At 56.7% G+C, this 24405-nt stretch overlaps 1 protein-coding gene across 1 annotated transcript; it reads right to left on the bottom strand.

Moving 5' to 3' along the window:
- DIPK1B (divergent protein kinase domain 1B) lies at window positions 1-23800 on the bottom strand. Its single transcript, XM_090022590.1, has 5 exons — window positions 23656-23800; window positions 16357-16491; window positions 6215-6322; window positions 5513-5689; window positions 1-3389 (listed from the first exon to the last, which is right to left on the bottom strand). The coding sequence occupies exons 1-5, from the start codon at window positions 23716-23718 to the stop codon at window positions 2577-2579; spliced, it is 1296 nt and encodes a 431-aa protein (XP_089878716.1). The 5' UTR covers window positions 23719-23800; the 3' UTR covers window positions 1-2576.
- Window positions 23801-24405: the final 605 nt, after the last annotated feature.

Below are 24405 nucleotides of genomic sequence, written 5' to 3'. Positions count from 1 at the left end.
ATGGTGGAAACGGTCCAGCGTACCTGCACACCGTGGAAATTACTATAAACTGTAAATGAATGACTTGGAGAGGGAGTGTTCATTTTTTGTCAATACTGGTTTTATTTGAATAGCCGTTGGCTTAACTAATTCTATCTCTGTTAGACACACAGGGTACCTTCAGCATCAAGCTTCACTTTCCCATTGTAGACTCTTATAGAGAAGGGACTTTGATATCATTTACAGTCACATTATATCATCCACGAACCTCCTGACTTTTAACCTCCTGACTCCTTGTTCATTTGGAAAACCAGTGGCATGAAGACTTCTTTAAAAGGTAAAGAGACAGTGCCAGTCCTCTGGGAAAATGTAGGTTACAATCAGCTTTCAAGCCTTCATTTATAAAGCAACTGGACTATGAATAATAATCTCCAGAAATTTGAAGAGGATTATTTGTGTATATATATTTTGAAAAGCACCTTTTTCCTAGTAGAAAAGCAAAAATAATTTGTCAATGTGGTTGGTTGCCATAGAAATATAGGATAGTAGAACAATAGCCATGGCAACTACATCTGAATTTATCATCATTAAAACTGAATTCCAGGCTGACTGGAAAACCTCCAAATCTTTTCCTCCCAAACTCTCACCTTTTATAACAGCAGATGCCCTGCGTATGCCAGTCTAAAGCTTCAGTTTACTTGCATCTTTGCACCGTCGATAGGAAGTTAAATGTTGCTTGCTTGTACAAAAAGAGTACCTCCACACCAAAATAAATAAATAAATGATCGAAAAGCCAAAGATGCTTAACCTTCTGGTAGATGAATTACTGTGTTGCAAAGCTGGCCTCTCTGGGAAGCAAGTTACAATGACTGCATGCTAGATTTAAAGCATCGCTGACACTAAAACATTTTCTCCATAAATAACGGTGAGAGGTAATGATGATCCTATAGAACTAATAGAAGGAAACGCTGGTATCTTCTCTCCAAAGGGCTCATAAGTTTAGAGCTGTGACACTAAAGATTGCCTTCAGAGGCCATATATTTCGAGAGGGACTTTTTTTTTTTCTTCCACTGATTGTTTCCCAAATGTGCGCTTCGCTTCGCTAACCAACTGTTGTTGGATAACTGGCATATGGTCTGTCAATATGAGTAAAATGCTTAGAAAATGGAGAACAAGCTAACTGTAGTTTACAGAAATTAAACTCTTCCCCTCCATCCGTGGCCTGAAAGGGTTGTTATAATTGAACATAAATGGGGTCTGGAGTCTGAAAGCAGGGAGTGGTCAGGCAGCCAACTGAGAGGCTTTCCTTGTTGCCAACTGAAGTATTGCCTCCGTTTAATCGTGGGCAAAGAAACGCGCTAATGCGGTATTAGCTTTTTGCTTTTGCAAGCAAAGCTTGGCTTCATTTTAAAATGATTAAGTGAAGCAAAGCGCTTGGACCTGAATTGGCATTTGAACACTGCTGATTTCCCTTTATATGGAAAGTTTGTACTATTAAAAAAGGCCCAAGGCCCACACGAGCCCAGGTAACCTGTTGAGCTAGTGCGGTATGCCAGCTTCTGTGGACAACCCCAAACAAGGGAGCGGCGCAGCCCCTGTTATTTCTGGCTCAGAATCTCAGCCTTAGTAATGACACGTTCCCCTTTCCAGGGGGGTTGACAAGTGAAAGCCCTGAGCAAGTCTGGAATGAGATACCTTAACTGCTAGCACATAGCAGTTATATACATTACTGTATTCGCCGTGTGTCTTAGGTCTGAGACTTTCTATAGGTCTGGTTCATGGGAATCACTGTGTACCTTCAACTGCACTCCTCTTATAAATGTCCAAAACAACATGTTGGGGTGGTTCATTTTTCTAGCAGGCAGCCATGCCATCCTCTGCCAGTATTAGCAGCAATTTAAGCAGCCTGGAATTTCCCAGCCCCCCACTTTACAGAAGTCAGGCACTTTAAATAGATGCATAACATTAACCAAAAGTGTAAGCACACATGGAAAAGCCTCTCTGTCTGCTCCCTACACAACAGCTGCATTCGAGAGTGCCTGATTCAGATGTTAAAAAAAATTAATAATTGTGCAGGTTCCTCTGGGTATGGTAACCCGCCATTCAAAAATATCACAAGGAAGCTGGTCTTTAAAAGGCTGCTGTTTCCTATCGATGTACCCATGCGAGTCACATAAAAGCTATTTACATCAGAGGTGTTCATCAAAATGAAATGTGACAACAACAACGCGATAATTATTTCCCTCTTTTTCCATTTCTGATTGTTCCTGGATTAAAAAGAAAGATGGCTACAATTAGACCCTGCTTCTCTCCCCCACCCCCACCCCATCAGCTTCTTCCTGCAGTCCCATTCAGCCAGGTTGTCTGTATTCCTACTCTGCATCATACCCTCACAGGCCTAAAAAATGCTATCAATGATGCTACCGAGTGGTTCAGGTCAGGATGCTTTTTTTTTCAAGAAGGAAAAGGGGCTGCAGCTATGCCAAGCTCCCTGCTTATGGCGTGTTTCTGCTGGGGGAGCAAATGAGGAAAGACCTGCTGGACCCCCTCCCCACCATGAAATTCCAGTTTGGTAACCCCCAGCTGTGTTTTCCCCATTAGGAATATTTGGTATTGGAAATCTTCTTCCACAGCAAAGTCTTGAGATTGTTCAACACAAGTGAGTGGTGCACTTCCATCTGGCTAGCCAGGCCGCTCAGAGTCATGCACGTTCGTAGCTGCTTCTGCAGCTCTTCTCTCAGGTCAGACGGCGCTCCGTACAGCAGGTAGTCCTGCAGGAGCCCGCAGACTTTAGCCAGGTTGGGCTGGACCACCTCGTTTTTGCACTGTTTCATGAGTTTGTCACAAGTGGCCATGCAGTCCTTGCCGTAGGTGCAGTCCACGTTCTGCTCACAGTGACGTCCTTTGAGGAAACCTCTGATTGTCATCTCAGTGGCCACCTTCCTCAGATTGACCATTTTGAAGTCATACTTGTCATTGTACCCCACGTTCTTAAAGCTGGTCTCGCAGATGTAGAAGTTCCCGTACGTGCCATGGAATATCTCCTCCACAAACTCCAGGAGGCCAATGGCGATTTTGGCTCTCCTGGGCCAAGCTGGGGCGAACCACTGATGAACGAGTCGGTGGATGGCAGAGGGCAGCAGTGGCTGGAGGAAGCGAGGAACATCCATGCCATAGAGAGAGTTGTGAGGGATCTTCTCTGTGATGTACAGGTCCCCACAGTGCCCCAGCAGCTTGGAGGTGTGCTCCTTCTCATGCAGGGAGAGCATGAGGAGGAATTCATTCAACTGAAGAAGCGCCCAGATGGACTTAGCCTCTGCCAGAGACACTTTCCCGTCTCGGTTCACGTCGGCCATCGTGATGATTTGGTTCACCAAGGCTGCCAGGGATGTCTGATCTCCGAGGTTAGACTGCAAGTAAATGAGGAATTGCATCAGCTCCTTTAAACATGCCATGTCCTGCTTGAGCACTGTGTATATCAGAGGCGGACAAGTATCTTGGGCGGAGGGCCACTTACCAAGTTTTGGCATGCTGTCAAGGGCTGCATTTACCTCTCCGGCACAGGGAAGTAGGAACACCCCACAGTCCCAGGCCAGAAGCCTCTGCTAGGCAGGGGCTTCTGGTTGGGGAGGCGGGGCTGTAGGGGCCTTGCTGCTGGGTCCTGCTGCCAGTTTCCCCTGGGTCCTATTGTCCCTGACTCCTGTCATCTTTGACAGGCATCCAGGAACAAATAAATACTATTTTTTGAAATTTTTTAGGAGCCCCGTGGGCCAGATAGAATGTCCTGGAAGGCCAGATCCAGCCCCTGGGCTGTATTTTTCCCACCCCGGTATATATTAACCCATGGAACAGAGTATGTGGGTGCTCTGCTCCTAACATGTTCCTCTTGACCAACTGCAGTGCAAATTCCCTGCTGTGCCCCAATGATTACAGCTGGACCGGTATACGTACCAGCAGCTTGGAGCAGCCTGAGAGTGCTCCAAACCCTAAGAAATCTTCAAGGGTGCAGCTTAAGTACAGCAAATGCTGATCAAGCCCTTGACACAGTTGGGACCTGTCCGAAGGGAGATGCAGCAACTATTGACTCAATGCCTCCAGCCATGTGTTCAGAGGACCACCCCCCTTGCAATAGGAATGACACCCTCATTCCAGAAGATACAAAAGTTCAATTTCTGCAAAGCAAACTGGCAAAACACGATTTGAAAGTCAAAGGAAGGAGCAGCTACCTGTGTTAGGTGCAGCCATGCTGTGTGGTGAACTGCTACGTTGCCCAGGGGCAGCGGAGATTTGTGCTAATGAAAGAATAGCACTTACCTTAATGTAGCTTTGAGAGGCTGCTCTTGTGAGCTACATCTTTTGTGTTTTAACCTACTTCCTACCAGCAAGTGCAGCTAGACAAATGAGCTCGTAGGAGGGGAAGGAAGCTAGCCTGTTGGTATGAAAGCAGCACAAGTGTTCCTCAAATTTCTGAAACAGCTACTCTATGGTAAGTCTGGCAGCGGACTGGAGTCCAATAATTGATCCGTTCCAGGAGAATTGTTTTAGAGTTAAGGTTGATGCCCGTTCTCAGAAAGTCACGAGGAGGCCTGTAGCTATGCGTGGCAGGAGCCTGAAAACCTTGGTTTTCATCTGCATCGAATGAGTTTGACAATTCTCTGCCTGGAGCACAGCGTTGATCCCCACCTCGTTCTTCTAGATGGAGGAGACTGTCACTAATTTCAGCCTTGCTAGTTTTCCTAACATGGTGACTTCCAATGTCATCTGCCAGCCTGGCTGGAGATAAGCTGTCACAGGCCTTAACTCAGAGTGACATCCACATGGCTAATGATAGCCAAGGGACATCTTTCACCCTGGAGGCTTTCTTCCTCCTCTGTAAACACGCTTCTGTAACACAAAATACAGGGCTTGCTTCATCCACAGCAGAAATATGGCCAGCTTGGGAGCGAACTACAGCTACACAGCCGCACACAGCAAGGCTACACGCCACGTGCAGGACTGGAGGTGTGCAAGATCTCAGTGAGGGAAATGGAGAGCGTCTTTATAACTGCTTTATAAAGTTGACTGGGACTAGAAAGGCATGTGAACTGGAGCCTGGGTTTAAAATTCATTTATGTTTCAGAGTTAAAAGTCAGCAGAAATGAACACGCTCACCAGCAAAATGTTCAAGAAGTCTTGACTCAGTGAATTTCAAATCAACGTGAGGGTTGAATTTACATTCACACTGACTGTCCCCTGACTTTTCTGGCATGTTTCCTAACCTAGGGGTTCCTCCAGTCTCTTCCTCTGTTATCTGCCACTACCGGTATTATCCTGAGTATCACAAAATACTGCATGAAAAGCCCTACCCTGGAACCAGTGGCTCTGGACAGAGACCTTCACCCCTGTGCTGTCACAGGGAGGGAAGTCCATAATTAGTTTTGCTCCCTCCACAGGGCCAAGTGCCATTCCCTGGCCCCAGGGTTTCAGGAGGGAGGGGATATAATACACCGTCATGAAACACACAGGCAGAGAGCTCACTCTGCGCCACACTGACTTTTAGGAAATTCAGGAGCATCTCTCTGAACTCATCCATCGACGTCCCTCTGGTTGGCTTGTCAAAGAGAACTAGGTCCCTCCGGGGAGCGGAATCGGGGTTGCTGTCTACCTTCAAGGCCTCCTCGATGCCACATTTAATGATCACCTCTTTCTCCTTCCAGAGCCCGCTGTAAACCTGGACCAAAGGAAAGGGAAGCGGTCAAGCAGGGATGGATGGAAAGTCAAGGGAAGGGATTAGCTGATGGGTTCTTGAGAGGGAGGGATGCAAGGACAGCCCAGAGGCCGTGAGCCCGTGGGGAGAGATTAATGAGGCTCCAGGACCCGTTTCAACAGCCTGAGCGCTGGCCAGCAGCGAAGAGCAGGCTGGCCGCTGTGGGGACAGGACACTTGGAGCTGCCCAACCAGTTTGACACAGGCAGTGGCAGGGCAGGCGTCCCTTGCATTGCTCTGTCATCCTGCACCAAGCAAAGGGGCAAGAGGGGAGGACCTGCCCTAGCTCAACCCTTGACCTAGCAGGTGGTGGAGGTTTGGGGAACATGCACATCAGCCTCCCAAGCCAAAGACATGAGTTAGAGGAGCTGCCCACTACACTCGAGTCACCTCCCAAGCAGGCCCAGCACTAACCCGAGGCCTCTCCCTCCAGCCAGACTTTATATCCCACGTGCCCGCCGCGCCAGTGCCCCCGCGCAGCCCTACCCACCTGCTGCGTGGGGGACGAGGAGAGGCAGTGCTGGAACACGAGCGTGTGTTCGTCACACAGGTCCCTGCACGTCGAGCCGGAAATGATCCCCTTCTTGTACTGGTCGCACTGGGGAGAGGCAGAGTCGTGAACCGGTTCGTTAGCAGGGTCGCTCGTTCCTGCACTAGGAGGAGCCGTGCCTGGAGCTCAGCTCCCAGAACAGCCACCTGCCATCCTCGACCCTACCCCGTGGCCCCAGCCCAGCCGCAGGCAGCCTGGCCCGTGCTGCTGCCCAGAGCAGACGAGAAGCAAATTCCCCCGGTTTAACTTCAACCCCGGGTTGTCAACGAGCCTCCAGAGCAACCGAGGCCCCCCTGCGCCCTTCCTTTCCAGTTCTGTTTCCTCAAGCAAGGGTGCCCAGAGCCCTCTGTACAGCGCTACTGCTCCGTGCCTCAGTTTCCCCACAGGTCAAACCAGCTGAGCGTGCCGCTACTTGCTGATTACTTCTCTGCACTGGGACCAGACAGTTGCAGCTCCCTGAGCTCCTACCAGTGCGTTCATAGCCAGTTAATGGGGAAGCCTGGCCTCTGCAGTGACTTTAGGGCGAGTTATGGTGGGGAAGGCCCGGTGCATTACAGAGCGAAGGGTGAGAGGCAGCTGGGCTCTGGCTTTGCGACCCACGTGCACATAAATACAATGAAGCCAGCCACAGCGGGGAGGCTTCGCTGTAGCCTGTGCACTGTTGCTGCCGATTTTCTTCTCCCGTGGCTGATGTGAAGGCCAGGCACTCAAGACTAAGGAGTCTGCTCCTCTCCGGGTGGGGGGTAAACGGGCCCCGAGAGCCCAGCCGCACCCTTGCGATCACCCCAAGAAATCCGCGGCCTGCCAGAAACAGGGCTGGGTTTCTTTTATGGGCAGAGCCCAGAACGAGGAGAAGCCCCTGTGGTTTCTTTCCTGTTTACCCAGGATTGGAGAGAGCCAGCTATTCATTAATTTAAAAAAATAGCTATCCTCAAGTGGCTCTCAGAGATGGGAGCTCCCACACAAAATCATTATCAAAAACCATTTACTATAGACTTACTGGGTGTGACTCAGCATTCGGACTGGCTAATAATTAAGCCCATGCCAACTTGCTGTATATCGCCAGGGTTCGGCTGGTTGCTTTGCTTTCAGCCTGCTCAGAGGGGAAATCTCCTGCTTTAAAAGCAGATCCGCCTGCAGTGACTGCTAGCCTCGTGTTAGAGAGTAATACAATACCCAGGGCGACCCTAAGTGATAGAGTAGAAAAAATATACAGCTACTCCCTTGTTTTGTAAGTTGTGCATTGATAACAGCGTGTGGTTGCTAGTCAGTTTGTCCAGTTCCTGCGTTGTGTGGGTCCTTCATACAGCGGCAACAGGAAAAACCCCACTGGAAAGTGTGACCAGGAGGTGTGCAGGGGATGCAGCAGAAAGGAGCGTCTGAAATGACAAGGCTCGCTTTCAGGTGGATGGGATGGAGCCCTCTGATGCTCGAGGACCTGTGACGAGACGAAGTCAGAGCTTCTTCCCGGGACAGACGGGGAAGGGCTCATGCTGCGTTGTGAAAGCCAGGACGCTGCTGCTGAAGTCCCAGATTTATTGCTTAATTTCTGTCTGGCATGCATGTAGTTGTGGACAAAAGCCATGCACCCCCCCGAAATCTCTGGGCCAGCCCCAGATCTGGGGGCAGCACACCCAGGGAACCCTGGAAATGGGACTTTTAGCCCAGGGATTTGGTGAGGGGCCACAAAACAACAGCTCCTGGCACAGTGTGGACGTGGCTATGCTCTTTCTAGGTTAGGTGGCAGCTATGGGCTACCTCCTGAACCAGAAGCTGGATAAGAGCATCCTCTCAGGCCAATTAGCAGCATCTCCCAGCAGACCTAATAAGCGCACACAAGGCCGTGTCACGGCAGCTGCATGCACTGGGGAGGAAGGGAAGGTAGATTTTCCAGTCCCAGGAGGTCTGTGTCCTGGAGTTAGTCCCACTACAGCTGGTGTCTTATTGTGCACAGGTATTATATTTCTTTAGGGAGGGACAAAGTGCTGGGTCCTGATTTTGGGGAGGAAGGCTTCGTTACCTGGTTAATCACAGAGCAAAGGTCACATCTAGTCCAACCCCCTGCTTGAGGCAGCAGGAGCCCTGTCCAAACCCCCCAGGCAAATCCATCCTCTTGACTCTCCTTATCTGCAGTTGCAGGGGGCTGGCCTCAGCCAGTCCCAAATGTCTTTGGGAGCTGCTGTGTGCCTGATCGGATGCAGGTGGGGACACTTGATGAGAGGGTCCCACAAAGGGCTGATCAGGAGCAGCCCCAGGTGCAGGCAGTGCCCGAGTGGGAGACGAGCCACACCTGCCCTTGGGTGCCCGGCTGATTGGGAGAGCGAACTGACGCCCAGGCACAGGTTGAAAAGGGCTTGTTGGAGGGCTGAGCACCTTTTGCCGGGCTGGGAGGCTGTTGGGGGCTCTGGGGAGGAGGCATCTGGTAGGGGATTTTCTGAGGCAAAGACACGATCAAGGTGATTTTGCACTCGGCTTGCTTGAGCAACTGCTAGCAATGGAAGGGGGTGCTGAAATCAGCTGGGGTCTGACCCCTTCTTAGGTGAATGCAAGGAAAGCAAAGCCTCTAAGTTGTGCTGGAGGAAGCTGCTGGGGCAGGTATAGCCTCTCTGGAGGCAAATCAGCAGTGAGGATGGGAGAAGAGCAACGGAGAAGGGGTCTAGCTAGGCCGTGGGGTGGGAGCGCGTCGCTACACAGCTAACTAAAACATGCCACAAGCCCAGCCCTGCACAGGCAAGCTGCAATTGCAGTGCAGCCCTGGAGAGATGGTGTCCTCCAATGACCCTGCGAGTGCTGCATCTGCTTGCCTGGGCTCCAGAGCTACTGGATCTGCCCTGGCAGCATCCCAGAGAGCCGCTGGAGGCCTCCGCGGGGCCGGGCTTCAAATCTGGGCTGCAAGGGAAAGAAGGAGAATGAGTGCAAACCAAGTATTAGGTGAGGCAGGGTGGGGACAGAGCCCTTCACAACCTGGACTCGGAGGGCTACTGCTATGGCAGGTGTCTATAAGCCCCCTTGCTGTGCTCAAAATCTACTACATGCAAGCAAAACACAGGCCATGCCCCAGCACCTCCATCTGTGCATATGAGCTCTGAGCTGGGGATTTTCCTCTAACCCCGATGGTCCAAATTGCACGTGTTGTCAGCGTTCGGGAACCTGATGCAGGCTTGTAGCTACCTCTGCATGGGTCCAGATACAAAATATACAGCACATGGGGGCTGCGTTTTGGAAAACAGGGATGCCAGAAAGGGCCTGGGGGTCCTAGTGGGACATGAGTACATGTGAGCTCCCGCGCAGTGCATTGGGTGTGAGCAGAAGAGCAAGCCCAGAGGAGGCTGGGAGCAAGCCCAAACCTAGGTGGTCCTATATCTGCCTATGGTGTTGGGGACATGGCCATGGGATGCCGAGGTCCAGCTCAACTGTGCGCATTTCCACGGGGAGGCTGAAAGGGGAAGGGATTTGGAGAAGTGCTACGAGACCTATGGCAGAGCTGGAAAACCTCCTAGGAGGAGCCTTTTTTTTTGGCTTGCTCAAAGGAGTTAAGAAGGGACTCGACTGAAGTGTGCAGGGACCTAAATGTGCGGAGGGTTTCTGATAATAGAGGAACGCAGCAGGCAAGAGCCTGAATCCAGGTCCAAAAGTTTTTAGCCATAAGGGGGATTCACCTTCGGAGCAGCCGGCCTCAGGGGTCTATGCCGCAGGGTGGCCTAAAAGAGCCGCTGTCTCAACCACGAGTTTGGGGCTCGAGGAAGAGGAATCCCTCACGGCCCGTGCTTGGCAGGACAGTACACCTCCTCTGGCCTCCGAGTCTAGCGATGGCTCAGTCCAGCTGAGGTTTTGTTCTGGTCTCCCTGCTCCAAAGCGAAGAAACCCAAGTGACTGGAGAAATGGCAGAGGGCTCCAAGGCAGAAAGTGACAACGATCAGATGTTGCCGGGCACCGGGGGGGCTAGATGGGGACATAAGGCGAGGACAAGCCCATGAATAGCCCGAAGAAACCTCTGCTTGTGTATCACATCCTTGGGCAGGGGTTTGCCCCTCTGCCCATACAGCCCCTTGCACACACTGAGCAGCCTGTTTCTCTAGACCCTCTCACGGGCCACTGGGGCCCAAGGCCAGGACAGGCTAGCGATTGAAAAGCTCAGGCTCGCTCCCGGCCTCCTTCACAAGCCCGTGGCGTTAGCTGGAGCCGGCTTGGCTGCAGAGCCTGCCGCCGTCATGCAGCCGACGACGAGAGGCCGTTGTTGCCCTCCGCAGCCAGGGCCAAAGCCGGCCTGGCAGTGCCTTGTGCTTGCAGTGCCTTGACATTGTAACTGCATTTCCCCGAGCCGGTGGTGACGGTCACCGGTGTCTGCCTGGCCCCGCGCCCTTCCCGCTGACGTCTCGTTAAATTGTTCTGCCGTCGTCCCGGCGGTGCAAGGTCACCTTCGCTCGCCGCAGGGAGATGCCGCGATGCTGAATGATAGCCTGTTCCCAGGGAAGGGAAATCACTGTTACGACCAGAAGTTGGGGCCTGGCTCTCAAACCTGATATCTCCACTTCCCGTCGCGTGCATCTCTTGGCTCCCCATCCGTGGTCGCCCGCGGTCTTTGGTGCTGAGACGGGCAGGTGTCTTCAGCAGCGACTGTCCCTCCTGACCAGCATCGAGCTGCTGGTCTGTGACCGGGGCTTACCCGAGCGGCCACCGTCCACTTAGCAGATGGTAAGGGTCAGGGCAAGAAGGAAAGGGTCCCTCCCAGGCTGCAATGATGGACCTAGCACACCTCACCAGGTAGAGTCAGGGGTTTATTGGGCCGGAGGGCTTGCACCTGCTAGCTTTGACAGTGAAACTCCAGCACCACCGGGTCCCGGCACAGAGGAGCTGAGAGGTGAACACAGCTCTGTATAAGGCACTGGAGATGGCCGAGGAGCAGAAAGCAGAGCAGCAGATCAGGCAGAGCAGCATCTGGGGGGCTGCAGGGCTAGTCTGCTAAAAAAGTTTGGCTCTGAGGCTCCAGGTGACCGCCAGCTCTGGCACACGTGCAGTGGGAAGGCCGCTGCGGGTCACATCCTCCATGGACCGGGGCCCGATGAGCCCCATTCCTCGAGGCCTGTGACCTTCCCCTTGGGATCCGCGTGGGCAGAGCCCCCCACAGTCCTCTGCCCCCTCCTCCCCTCGCACGCGTGCCCTCGGGCCTCCCACCACCCCATCGCTCGGCACGCCGCTATCAGCTCCCTCGCGGCCGTGGTGGGCGAAAGCCGCGGCGGTCGGCGGTCGGCGTGCTCCCCGCCTGCTGCTGGGGCTCTTCGGAGGAGACTCGGGCGCTCGCAGCTCGGAGCCGAGCGTGAACGCGGCCGGGAGGGCCGGCTGCTCCCTCCAGGCTCAAGGGCTGGCCGAGGGGTTGTGCAGAGATGAAGAGAGGCGGGGGGAGGAGGAAGGCACTGCTGTTTTCCAGGCATCTGCCGAGTTGCGTCTGATGCCAGAGCTGCCGTCTGACGACCCGCAGGACACGGACGACTCACCAGCCCCGGGTCCCCGCTGCTGGCTGCACCCCGCAGCCCTCTCCTGCTCCCTCGCCTCTTCCAGCACCGTAGGCCTGGCTGCCGGGAGCCCCCCCTGGCCGCGCGCGGAGCGGCCACTTCCTCCGAGCAGGCGTGAAATCGAGGCCTCGAGCACGCTTCATTAGCGGTCGTGTCCAGCCCCAGCGCTCGCCGAGAAATCGTGGCTCTCTTCCCGCTGCCCTCTCCCTCCTGGGCCTGTGCACTAAGAGCTTTGCCGTTCCCTCTGGCACGCTCCCCAGGCCATTAGCGAGGTGTAATACGGCCTTTTAATAAACACGGCTGATTAAAGAGCCCCTCTCGGTGACGGGTGTGAGCGACGGCTCCCTTGTGACCCCCCTCCGCGGCGCAGGGCCTTATCCATCACGCGCGCCGAGCGGCTTCCTGGCCGTGCCAGCCCCGCGGCACCCGCATCCGTCACCCCCTCCAGAAGTGCTTCATCGGGGCGGCAGCATCACCTGGTGCCCAGAGCACCAGCCTGGGCCTGAGGACGCCTGGGTCCGCTTCTCGGCTCTGCCGCCGACCTCCTGGGTGACATCCCTTCCCTCCTCGGTGCCTGTTTCCCCACCTACACGACGCAAATGATGACCGTGCTTCGCTGGCGGGCCAAGAGCATCACAGAAGGCCACGGCTTCTCTGGATTCAAGCTCGGGCCCGAAGGGATGTTGCTGCTAATTAGATCCACTGCCATGAGGTCGTTAACCAGGGGCCGCAGCGCACCCTGGTGCTAGCAGGCCCTGCGGGGGATTCCCCCTCCCCGCTTCCTGCCAGCGGTGGGGATGAGTCTCGTGCGAGTGGTAGATCGGATGGGCCGGCGGGGTGACCCTTGGGGTCAAGCCGTGGCTCGCCCGTGGGTGAGCCCCGGCCCATCGAGCTCCGGCTAGCGGGCAGACAAGCTCTGGCGTTAGGGGGTCTGTTGCGATGCAGGCGGCTCCCCAGACCAGCAGCACCAGACGGCGATGCACAGGACCCCGGTCGCGGCCGGCCCGGGGCATCCTCACCCAAACGGACCGCTGCCCTGCGCACGGCACTTCTCCCCCCATCCCCAGCCAGGAGGGCGAATATCTGCAAGGAACGGGTGCCGGGCCTTGAGTCGCAGCTCATGCCAAAGCCGGCTCTTTCTGCAGCACAGCCCCATCGGCTTCTGTCCTCGCCTCAAGGCCCGTCCAGCTCCTGCTTTCAGTCCCGGCTCCTCCGGCGCTTTCTCACGCGCTGCCCGTTGCCGTCACACTCGCGTCCTGCAGAAACCAGCCCCAAGCTGGTCCCCGATCTCCCACCCTTTTTTTTTTTTTTTTTTTTTTTTTTTGCACCGGTCCTGGAAGCACTGCAATACCAGGTCAATGCATGGAGTGGATGGAGCACGCTCCGGTTCCACCCTACGCGCATGAGCGCGCCAGACCAATACGGCTGGGGGGGCTAAATACAACACTGGGGACCATGAACCCCTCGGCGCCTGCCACTTGTCAGAGAGGGTGAGACGCCGCAAGCAGCATCTGCAGGTCCTCCACAGCCAGGCCGGGCACACGGGTCTGCCGCGACGCCCGGATGCCAGCACGCGCCTCACCAGGCACCTCTGCAATGGAGAGCAGAGGTGGTACGGCAACCTCCCCGCTACGTGTTCGGCGTCCCAGTGAGTCACACGGCAGCGCTGGCATCCCCGGGGGTGGCTCCTAGACAAGCCTCTTTGCAGGTTCCCCATCGTTCTGCATCGGAGACGTGTGCCATGGATGGCTGTCGCTCCGCACGCCTCCCCCGGCGGGGCCGGACCCCGGCGCGGCGCAGCCAGGAGGCCTCTGCGCACGCACCAGGGTTGCTCCAGTCTGCGCTAGCGAAGGACCTGGCCCTGAACATGATGGGCAGGGGCTGGTGGTTGCTGCTGCAGCTCCGCAACGATGCCACAGATGCTGGATGCTCCTGGGCTGAGCTGGACGTTTCTTCTCCAGGCTGGAGCTGCTCCCCTCCCGCTCTGCTCAAACCAGCCAGGTTTGCACACGCTGCTTCAGGGCACAGAACAAGGGGGCCGAGACGCAGCGGTCCCTGCAGCGGGGATAGTGAAGCCAGGCACGGGCCTGACCCAGCGGGGCTCTGGGAACCCATTGCTTGCCTCGCTGCTGCAGAGCCAGGCACCAGATCCAGAGGCAGAGACAGGTGCCAACGGGTGAGCTGAGGCATGCGTTGGAGGACTCCTCCGCACTGAGCTCCAAGGGCGGTCAGCCATGCAGCGCTCTTGCCCCAGTGCCCAGGGCTGGCTCAGACCCATGCCCCCGCGCCTGGCGCTTGCCTTTATTAGCAGAGCGGGCCGCTGAGCTCCGGGGCAGGGAGGAACAACAGGGTGGAGACCCCCGAAGGGGCAGGATGGACAGTAGGTGGTAAAACCGAAGGGCAGCCCTGCCTCGAGGCCCCTTCTCATCCTGCTAACATCTGACCAGAACGGACCTGCCTAGGCGACCCGTCTGGGGAATACCCCGTGGGGCTGGGAGACTCTCACCAGGGGGAGGGTGGGGAGAAGGAGCGTGCCTGTCTCCTCGCACGCACGTGTGCAAACACCAGCTCGCAAGTGCACACGGATGTGCACAGACACAAGCACACCCCCAGAGGTAGACGCTCCAGCTGAGAAGCAAGCATGCCCCTAGACAGCAGTCCACAAGCACGCATGCGCATGCTTTTAAGCAACGCATGCACACGCTAGCTGTCTTCTGTGTGCAAAATGACATGCACCTCGCAGCAGACAGGCCTCCTGCACATGCTGGGAAGTGGGGTGCATGGAGAAGCGGAGCAGCCCTGTATTTTGAGGAGGCAGTGCCCCACACCCAAAAGCCCCTCTCCCAGCCACAGGCAGCAGGTGGAGGGCAAGCTGCCAGCACAGCCGCATGACGACTGCCAGAGGGGCAGGGACTGAGCCAGGCCAAGTGAGGGAGAAGCTGGGACATCCAGGGCAGCAGGTTTCCAAGCCGCCGTGGGCTAGTGAAATATGTCCCAGCTCCGGTCCCCTCCCCATCCTCTCCTCATCATCAGGGCTGGGGAGGCAGGGTTGCTCGCTTGGAGAAGGGGCCTCATGAGCTTCTGTTGGCACAGTAACACTGGCAGCGTCCTTGCCATGCACGATGCATGTGGGAGCTCCTCTTCTCCCCCCAGACCGGGGTTGGGTCTGTCCCCATCACGTTGCTCGTGCTTTGTCCTGTGCACCCAGCTGCCCTGTGAACAATTTGTGTGCTCTGGGAATGACTGCGCTGGCAACAAGACAGTGCCGGGGACCTGAAGGGCCCCAGAACCAGGCAGGGCCCCCCACTTCCAAGGCCCCGTCCAAAGCCAGGCCTAGGGACAGTGCTATTTCCCTTGGAAAAGACAGGCAGAAAGAAGTGGAGCCTGACACATACTCAGGGTGTTTAAGGAGTCAGTAAGAAGGAAGCCGGAGAGGCAGATGACCCTAGATGCCAACCGTGCCAGAGGTGGGCTCTGATTCCCTGCTCATTACAGCGGTCAGCAGGAAGCCAGGCGAGCGGGTTCCCAAGCCAGGGTGTCCGAGCCCAGGAGGGAGAGCCGGGGAGATCGGGGGCTAACTCTCCTGATCTGGAGCTGTCTCCCCACCAAACCCAGGGCACCTCAAGAGCAGCAGCAGAAGGGTTGGCGGCCCCATGCCAAGCACGGCAGTCAAGCCCAGGACATGCTCCTGCCCTGTGGTGAGGAAGCTGGGGCTCGGTCCGGCCGCACTTTGCTCTTCCCCGGCCCGCGGACTGCCGCCCCGCCGGCTCGCAAGAGCCCTGCACATACCTGCCGCTCGCAGGCTCAGGACCCGGCCTGCCAGGTCCACAGTGGCCACGTGGTAGCCCAGGGAAAGCACAGGGCTCCTTTAACACCGGGCTGGGGAGAGCGTGATGCCTTTGGAGTGACCAGACTTGTCCTGACAACTCCTGGCCTCGCTCTTCGCGCCCTTCCGGTACCTGTTGGCCGCTACTGGGCACAACCAGCTCAGCCAGGGTGTCCCTGCTCCTCTACGGGTCCCTTGCATCCTATCTGAGACCCACTGAAAGGGCAAAAGTTTCCACTGGAATTTCCTTGGCTAAAGCAGAAATTAAAATAAAACCAATTTAAACAGAAATTTTTCTTTTTCTGGCCAGGAAATGCAACAAGAGGAAACTATAAGCCAGGAGACGTGGTGTTGCAATGACAACAGCGTGCTCTCAGGGGTGTATGTGTGTGTACACACACACACACACACACACACACAATATATATATACAAACATATCTACATATACATAAATACACACACATATACATATATGTATATGTGTGTACACACACACACACACACACATATATATATTATACATATATAGTGCCTTTCATGCTCAAAAACTCTGAAAACACCTTAGAAGTGAGAGCTAAATGGACACGGTGCTTGCTTACCTTGGCAAAATGCAGTGCCCCCCTCTCATAACACAAGCTCTTGAGGCCTCCAGGAGCCCGACCCCAGCCCACGCACTCCAAACACACCCGCGGAGCAGCAAGAAAGCCATGACAGGAGCAAGGGAAGTTTGCCAGCACTCACAATTATCATCCGGCAGACGTGTCCTCGGCAGAGCTCGGAGTAGGATGAGTAATGCATGTACATGACCCAGCTGCCCACGAAGATGCCCAGCCAGGCCAGGAAAAGGTATTTTACTTTGATGCCAGGGAGACGATTCTGGGGTGGAAAAACATCAGAAAAAGTGTCAGCATGGCGTGCTAGCAAGCCTTGCAAATGGCTGGGTTGCGAATATGCAACAGCTGCTGCTAATTTACTCTGTGGGCATCTCAGCACGCCATGGTCTGCCTCCTAATCCTGCCCAACGCTCGTCCCTCTGAGCTCAGACTGGAGCAGGGACAGACAGCAACCACGTGCTGGTACAGCACCTAGCGCGGTGGGAGCCTTGATCCCGCACTAGGGTCTCGGGGCACTACCACCAAACCACATCAGAGATGTCTGCAGCAAGATCAGCTGCAGCAGGGCCCTGCCATCCTGCCCTCGCCGGATTTCCCCCACCCTGGTGCCCATGTGCCAGGCTGCTAGAAGCAAGCCAAAGGCATCAAGCTAAGCTCAGAAGCACCTGGCTGCTCTCGGCCAAAATCCAGTTACTTTTACCCCGACGGCGGTCCTGATGAAGCATTGTCTTCGCCGCGCTGCAGTGGAGGGAAACTGCGGTCCAAAACCTCGTGCCGTGTGGCGGCAAGAGTAGCACGTCTCAGAACAGGCACTACAATACAACACTGGGGACCATGCACCAAATAACAGGGGATCGACCCTAATGGCATATGCCATGTGCCTGCTTACCTGCGTGGGGAGGCAGCGGTCCGTGCACGCAGAGTTGGGACCGTGCCTGCAGAGCTCAGTGCGGGGTCTTCAGGCGCATGGGGTGGGGACATACCGATTCCCCCCTCCATGGAAACTGCAGGCTTTCCCCTCCCTGCTGTTGCTCCTTCTGCCTGGTATTTGTATTTATCTCTACGCAGGCTTTCTTATGCAACCGCTGCTGCAAGTAGGTCATTTGCAAACTCCAGAAAAGGCCGGCGATTCCACGGCTAGGTTCAGAGGTGCCGACCGAGCCACTCGACCCGACCGCACGTCCTGAAACCCGCATGCAAACAGGCTCCCGGTGGCATAACCGCGCAGGATGCAGCGGGATCACCAACATACGTGACGCATCGGTCCATTGAGGCACGCATGTTTGCGGCCATTTGGCCAATGCAGGGAGGGCGTTGCAATGGGCTCTGTTAGCATCTGTGAGATGACGCTGGTGTTCAGCGACTTTCCTTCCTCCCCAGGATGCTTCAGAGCTGCTCAGCTATGAGAGCACCCAGCACAGCTGCCCATCTCTGGATGCATGCTGTTAAACCTCTGGGCCAGATTCGCAGTCCATGTGGCCAGCCTCGCTCCAATATACCACTGCCAAGGAGGCGACCTTTTTAAATTGCTCCAGCGGCCTGGGAGATAACTGCCTTTCCTGTTTATCATGAGCATAAAGCATCCTCTAAGAGCTGGGATTCCAGCATCACCCATAAACCCCGTAACGGTGCCACTATCCACTTTATAAGGGAGCGAGGATAAAACAGTAATATACTGATATAGATGGCAGGAGGCAACACCTGCTGCTTCTCAAGGACACTCCATGCCCAGGGAGAGCCTCCCAGGCGGTGTTGAGCTCTTACTACCAGGATCTCATTCTGGATTGTTCACAGCCACCGTGAATAATGAACGTACTGTCAAATGCATAAATAATATTTCATGCCGATGACTCCAAGGTTCAGCGAGTGATTTGTTCCTGGCATTAAGATGGTAATTTCTTCCACTCTGACCCCACAGCAGCCATGTTGCTATCATTTGGCTTCCTTACAGTGCAGGTTGCTTGCCTGGCTTCTGTAATACGGGCCGGGGTCCCAAGGGATCCCCCCCCAACCCCCCACAGCTCTTAAAATGAGAAGCAGCAGCACTAGCCAAATTGCTTCGTTTCATATCCGTCTGCCTTCTCTGTGGGACCTTCCTGGAGATCCAGCCCTGGCCTGCACCCGTCCTGGGACGCAGCTGAAAACCACAGAGCAGAATCGTGGCTGCAAACAGCACGCGCTGAAGTCGAAGGGGCTTCCCAATATTTCCAGGGGTTTGGGGTAAAACCTCCTTAGCAGAGATCTTTGCAGGAGCAGACACTCTTTATGCGCCCTGGCCTACGCTGTTTCTAGATGCAGTGCCTGGCACTGCTTCTGACCACAGTCCAAACCACACAGCATTTGAGATCAGCTTTGGCACCGGGGGTGAATTCAACCCTCTGTTTGCAGTAAAATAGTCCGACAAAAAATAGGAAACAGCTTTTGGCCTGTCAGCACGGACTCAGCGCGATTGCACTGATCTACACCCACTGAGCACCTGGCCCAGTCTGCTTTCCAAACCCCGGGGCGCATTGTGTCGGTCCGACAGCGCTCCCACCATCTAGCTGCATCGGTGTCCATCCTGCATCAATCCCGAGAAGAGCTCATCTGAGTACTGTCTGCCTTGTCTTCCCACCCGATGGGTAGCAGTTAGCTACATGCATTTTTGTTCCATCAAAGTCAATGGCTTTCCACGCCCGTCTGCAGACAAGTGTGAACGCGTTTCGGCTGGAGGACAGATAACGGCACCTTGTGTGTTAATTGCAAATACCAAGGTGCGAATCAGCCCACGAAGCCGTGTTAGTGTGCCATGTTTCCCCACCAAGAAAATACACCTCTAATTAATGTCTGCTAAGAGAGGCATCTCATTACAACGAGGAGTCGTCAAATAGAAGAGATTTGTGGACGCTCCTACGTGGCTGCGGTGTGCTGGAGATGGAAAATCAGCCTGATTTGAAAATGGCTCGCGTATTAGCAAAGGCACCTCTTTGATATCGGTTCACTCTCGCCGCCAAGGAGAGGAAGACCGAACAAGGAAGGAGGCCTGCAGGGCGCAGGATCAGCAGGAATCTGGGGGGAAATCTCAGATTCATCAAAACTAAAACTGGAGTAGGAAGGGAGGACGCAGAGGATGGGTTTTAGCATAAGCGCCAGGCTGCAGTGGGCCCCTTGCTCAGCTCAGGGTTGCCGACCCAGGCAGGGCTCGACTACAACTGGAGCGCTGAGGACCTCGCGACATCCGAGTGCATTTGCAGACGGAGGGGGAGAAAGCTTTTGAGGACAGCGTCTCTTGCCCGTTTCTGACGGTCTCCATTAGTCTCTCTGCGTGGAGTCATTCCAGAAGATGACACCAGTGGCCTTTCCCTGCGGTGACACCGACCAAAACCTTGATTCCCTTTGGTCTATCTGGGCACTTTATGCTTTGGCAGGAGAGAGAGGGTAGGAAAAAACCCAGCTCCTTGTCTGAACCTGTTGAGGTCTGCCGGCCATGGCTGGGATCCAGCCTCCAGACCCCCACGGGGAGGTGAGTGTTGGCAATATTTCGGACTCCTCTCTGTCCGGTGGCAGTGGGTTTGGGACATCTGGGCGAGACCTGGCACTTCCGTCCATACCGAAGACAAAATTTACCCCTGCTATAGATCCAGTGCTGGGCATTTGTTTTTTTCTTGAGCATCTTCCATCCAACTACAAAACCTAGTCCGGGATTGTAAGGTACAAATAAGAACAAGAACTGGCATTTTGGCTGGCTTGGTTTTAGGCAGAATGAGGACCCCGTCTGTAGTGAAACCCATTTTTTGTGCACTGCAGTAGCTGTAGGAAGGCAGGAGCCAGCGTGCCTTTATATCAGGTGTTGTACAGAGAGCTGATACAGCCTGTCCCTTCCTAGAGCATTTGGACTGAAATCTGGACAGTATGCAGCGGGAGATCACAAAATCATAGAGAAGTGGCAGGGGCTGGAAGGGACCTGCCGAGGTCAAACCGAGTCCACCCCCCGTCATCCCTATCTAAACCACCCCATACAACCATCACCAAAACTCTTCCTAAAACTACCATCAACCTCCACACCGCGCAGACCGAGCACCCGAACCTGCCACAAGTAAAACAGGGGAGCCATGGCTGGCGATGCCCTACCGACAAGTACCTTTCAGAGACCCCCAGTGTCTGATCACCGGCCCCCGCCCCGGAGACAGCGTCCATCGTTGCTAGAAAGGGAGTGCTTGGGGCTGTGCCGATGTCAGATGAAACCATGCACTTGGCTGTATGGAGGGTTTTATGGCTAAACGAAGCCCTCTGGTTACTGCCGGCACCGTGGCCGTCCATAGGTCTGCCCTCCCCTTGCTCAGCCGGCCCCTACGCTGAGCTGCCGGCTGCCCCGGTGCGTGCGAAGGGATCTGAATTCTTGCATGGGGTTAGGTTTAGAGGCAAAACCGGCTGCGTGCTGCAAAAGATGCTCGCTCTCTACCTCTGCTGCAGCTCCCCACAGCCCACCTGTGCCGCGCGGGCTTCCCCTGCCCTCCGAGGGCCTTCTCGGAGACCAGGACAAAGAACAGCCCAGGCCCATGCTGTTCCCTGCCAGGCTTCGCCCGCGGATTCGTGGTTGCTTTGCTGTAGAGAGCGAGCATCCGTTCAGCTCAAACCGAGCATCTTTCGAGAGAGGCGTAATCCCTTATGTAATTCTGGCTCTTCTCAAGCAGCTTCCTCTGCGGCCTGGATGCCTGTGCTGCAGCTTTAAATCCGGCGCAGAAATCCAGGCAGGATGGGTCTGGGGAAAGTCTCGGGCACAAGCTCTCTGCCAGGGCGCTTGACAGGCAGAGGAGCTGTCGGGATAATGTGGTTTCCCTTCCTCTAATGGAGTTTACTGCTGGAGGGGAAAAGGTGCTCTGCAACGCTTTGCCAGCGCCGGCCTTGCACGGGGGGACGCAGCCTAAGAGCTTGTCAATACGATTTGGCACAACTCTCGCAGCCGAAGAGCAGGCAGGACAACGGGAGGGTTTTACAGCAGAGCCTCTGGCGCAGGGCGCAGGCTCAGGGCCCGGACCCTGCTCCACCGGCTCCGGGCAGCTGCAGCTTTGCAAGACCTCTGCCTCCACACTGTGTAATGGGAGGCAGCGACTCGAGCTCGCAGGCCCCGGTTCCCCCTTACAGAGGGGGTCTGGGAGGCTGCGCTCACCCGGGTAGGGGCGTTGCTCCTGATTCACGTGCGGGGGACCCTACCCGCTCGGCGTGGCGCTCGGGCTGAGCCGACTCGGGCCCCTGCTCTGAGCACCAGAGCCGGCGAGCAGGACCTGTCCTCCCAGGTGCTGAGCTGCGCCTTCGCCTTCACTTTGCATGCAGGGGACATGGGCCGCGGCGCAGCCCGCGCATGCGGCTGGCCCGCGAGTGCAGACAGCAGGACGGGGGCAAGGGAACGGCTGTTTTGCTCCAAACCCTGGGCTGATTCTGAAAAGCCCCCAGCTCCTCGCCCTTGCCCTTGCCAACGGCCCTTCGCCCCCGGGCCCGGGATCCCACCCCGCTCCCAGCTCAGCCCCGATGGGCACAGCTCCCCTGCCCCCGGGGCTCATCTGGGCCATGAGAGGGCACGCCTCCGCCCTCCTCTCTGGTTTTGTCAGGTTTCCGTATTCCTGCTCTTCTCCCCGACTTCCTCTGCGCGTCCTTCCACCCTTCTCCCCCGGCCCTAGCCAGCCCCTCTCCCTTTGCCCGTTCTCCATCTAATCGAGCACGAAAAGAGACTGGGACCTTTCCATCAGCTCCCCCGACCACTTGAAAGCCCAGGCGCTACGGCTGGCTTTCTGCACGCCCTTGTGCAGCAGCTTCGCCTCCCGAAAGCTCGGGCCGCATCTACGTGGACTCGGGGAGGTCTACGAGGTGCCCGTCTAGCCTGCCCTCTCTCGTAGCCGGTCTTGGCTGCATGCTTCCTAACGGGGGCTGAGAAATTCTGCTTTTCAGGACCCGATTGACAGGTCCCTCCACCCACAGAAACGCCCTGGGAGTCTAACCCGAGCCACAACTCGCGGGGTGCTGGGTCCCACTCCCAACCCCTCCGGTCCCTACGGGGAGACGACGGCCCGGCCCTCGCCCTCCTCCCTGTCCCTCAATGCACTACCTCCGCGCGCCGAGACGTGCGTGAAGCCTGGTCCAGAGCTGCCCTGGCTGGTTGGTTTGTTTGTCAGAGCTGCCTGATTAACAGGCCAGGAGCTGTACAGGCAAACGTGGCTCCTTTCCAGCATGAGGCTTGTGGGCAAACTTCCCCTCCTGCCTGCAGTGTCGGCGCGCGTTTCGTCGCAGGAAAATAACCCGACGTTGCTCTCCACGAGCGAGGTGCAGGGTCCGGCTCCAGGGCCCCGGCCAGAGCTCCTTGCCAGCTTTGCATTCAGCCCTCGGTGCCAAAAGCCAGCATCTTTGCTGTTTTCCCTGGCGTGAGTGTGCTCCTGACAGGATGGGGAGCAGGTGGGCAACGGTCCCATCCATCCTGGCCTTCCTCAGGGGCCTCCTCCACAAAAGATACCCAGATGGAGCGGGGGTGAAGGAGGCAAACCAGCCCCACCGGGGGCTTCCTGGTGCTGCCTGCCTGAGCCCAGCTTTCTGCATGCAGCCTCAAGCCCCGGCGTGCCTCCTGCCCCCTCCACGCCTGTGCCATCCCTGCTCCGGCTCCGCACCCACCCCCTGGCCCCGGGTCCGGATGCCCCGAAACGCCAAGTTTCTCCTTCGGTCCATTCCCCTGCGTGTTTCACCCCCTCCACCCTGGATCCCAGCTGCCCCATGCTCCGGGGTGCAGTGCATCTGAATACAGACGGGTGCCTGGCCCAGGCTCCGGGCATCCCGGGGGGCGTTCAGCCCTTGAAGAAGGGGGATGCAGTGGGTCTCCCAACGGTCCTGAAGGCAGACGGGTGCCTGCACCAAGCTCTGGGCATCCTAGGGGGTGGAAACCCGGGAAAAGGGGGGCCCACCATGGGTCTCCCAATGGTCCTGAAGGCAGACGGGTGCCTGGCCCAGGCTCCGGGCATCCCGGGGGGGGTTCAGCCCTTGAAGAAGGGGGATGCAGTGGGTCTCCCAACGGTCCTGAAGGCAGACGGGTGCCTGCACCAAGCTCTGGGCATCCTAGGGGGTGGAAACCCGGGAAAAGGGGGCCCACCATGGGTCTCCCGATGGCCCTGAAGGCAGACGGGTGCCTGGCCCAGGCTCCGGGCATCCCGGGGGGCGTTCAGCCCTTGAAGAAGGGGGATGCAGTGGGTCTCCCAACGGTCCTGAAGGCAGACGGGTGCCTGGACCAAGCTCTGGGCATCCTAGGGGGTGGAAACCCGGGAAAAGGGGGGCCCACCACGGGTCTCCCGATGGCCCTGAAGGCAGACGGGTGCCTGGCCTGGCTCGGGCATCCCCGGGGGCGGAGGACGCGGTGGGTGTCCCGACGGCCCCGGGCGCGGGCGCATGGCCCGGGGGGGTGCCTCACCTGCAAGCCCTTGGAGAGCGGGCAGAAGAGCACCAGGCGCACCAGCCGGCGGAGCCGCCTCATGCTGCGGGCGGGGCCGGGCGGGCGGCCGGCGGGGCTGCATGGGAGCGCGGCTAAGCCCGGCCGAGCATCTCCCGCCGCAGCCGGGCTCTGCGGCTCCTGCCGCCGCCTGCCAGAGCTGCAGTTAAAGGGGAGGCTGGCAGGGGGAGGGCGCTTTGTGACAGCCGATGGGAAAGCAGGGAGGATGGGGGGGCAGGCTGCGCTGCAAAGGCGCCCCCAGGGCGGAGCATCCCTTCCCCGGAGGGAGATGTGGGATGCCCCCGTAGGACGCGGCCCCTCTCGGTCTTCGCCTCGCAGGAAAGGCTTTGGTACCCGGGGAGAAAACTCCTGGGCGAGGGGGGTTTCCTCCGACTGGAAGCTCGTGTCTACGCACGAAGCCCCGGGCAGTGGTGGCCGCGGGGTTGTCGGGCGAGAGAGGCGTTTGGGGCCCCAGTTTTGGTGACCGATAAGCGAGTCGGATGGTTTCGATCTCGCTTTGAAACTGGAAGGGAAGTCTCTTGGTGCAACCTCAGTCCCACCGATTCAGCGCCATTCGTTTTTATCGGTATAAAGTGCGGTCGCCCGGTTTGCCCTCCCCTAAGGCCGCCTACCGCAGGGGGAAGCGGGGCTGGGGGCCGCGGGGAGCCGGGCAGGAGGAAGGCGACCCGGGTGGGTGCAACCCCCAGAGCAGGAAAATAGGAGAGAGGGGCC

Source organism: Crocodylus siamensis, chromosome 11 (genome assembly GCF_052110815.1).
Source record: "Crocodylus siamensis isolate JL-2025a chromosome 11, ASM5211081v1, whole genome shotgun sequence".
Lineage (NCBI taxonomy): Eukaryota > Metazoa > Chordata > Crocodylia > Crocodylidae > Crocodylus > Crocodylus siamensis.
The sequence above is the reverse complement of the archived record's forward strand: the minus strand, read 5'-3'. Positions and strand labels throughout refer to the sequence as shown.

Bases quoted from the DNA above. Each gene is read 5' to 3' on its own strand.
- DIPK1B (XM_090022590.1), bottom strand. From the start codon at position 23,718: ATGAGGCGGCTCCGCCGGCTGGTGCGCCTGGTGCTCTTCTGCCCGCTC. The intron at 16,492-23,655 runs GTGAGGCACCCC...TTTCCACCCCAG, and splicing joins CGCTCTCCAAGGGCTTGCAG to AATCGTCTCCCTGGCATCAA. The intron at 6,323-16,356 runs GTGAGTGCTGGC...GCCTCTCCCCAG, and splicing joins ACGTCTGCCGGATGATAATT to TGCGACCAGTACAAGAAGGG.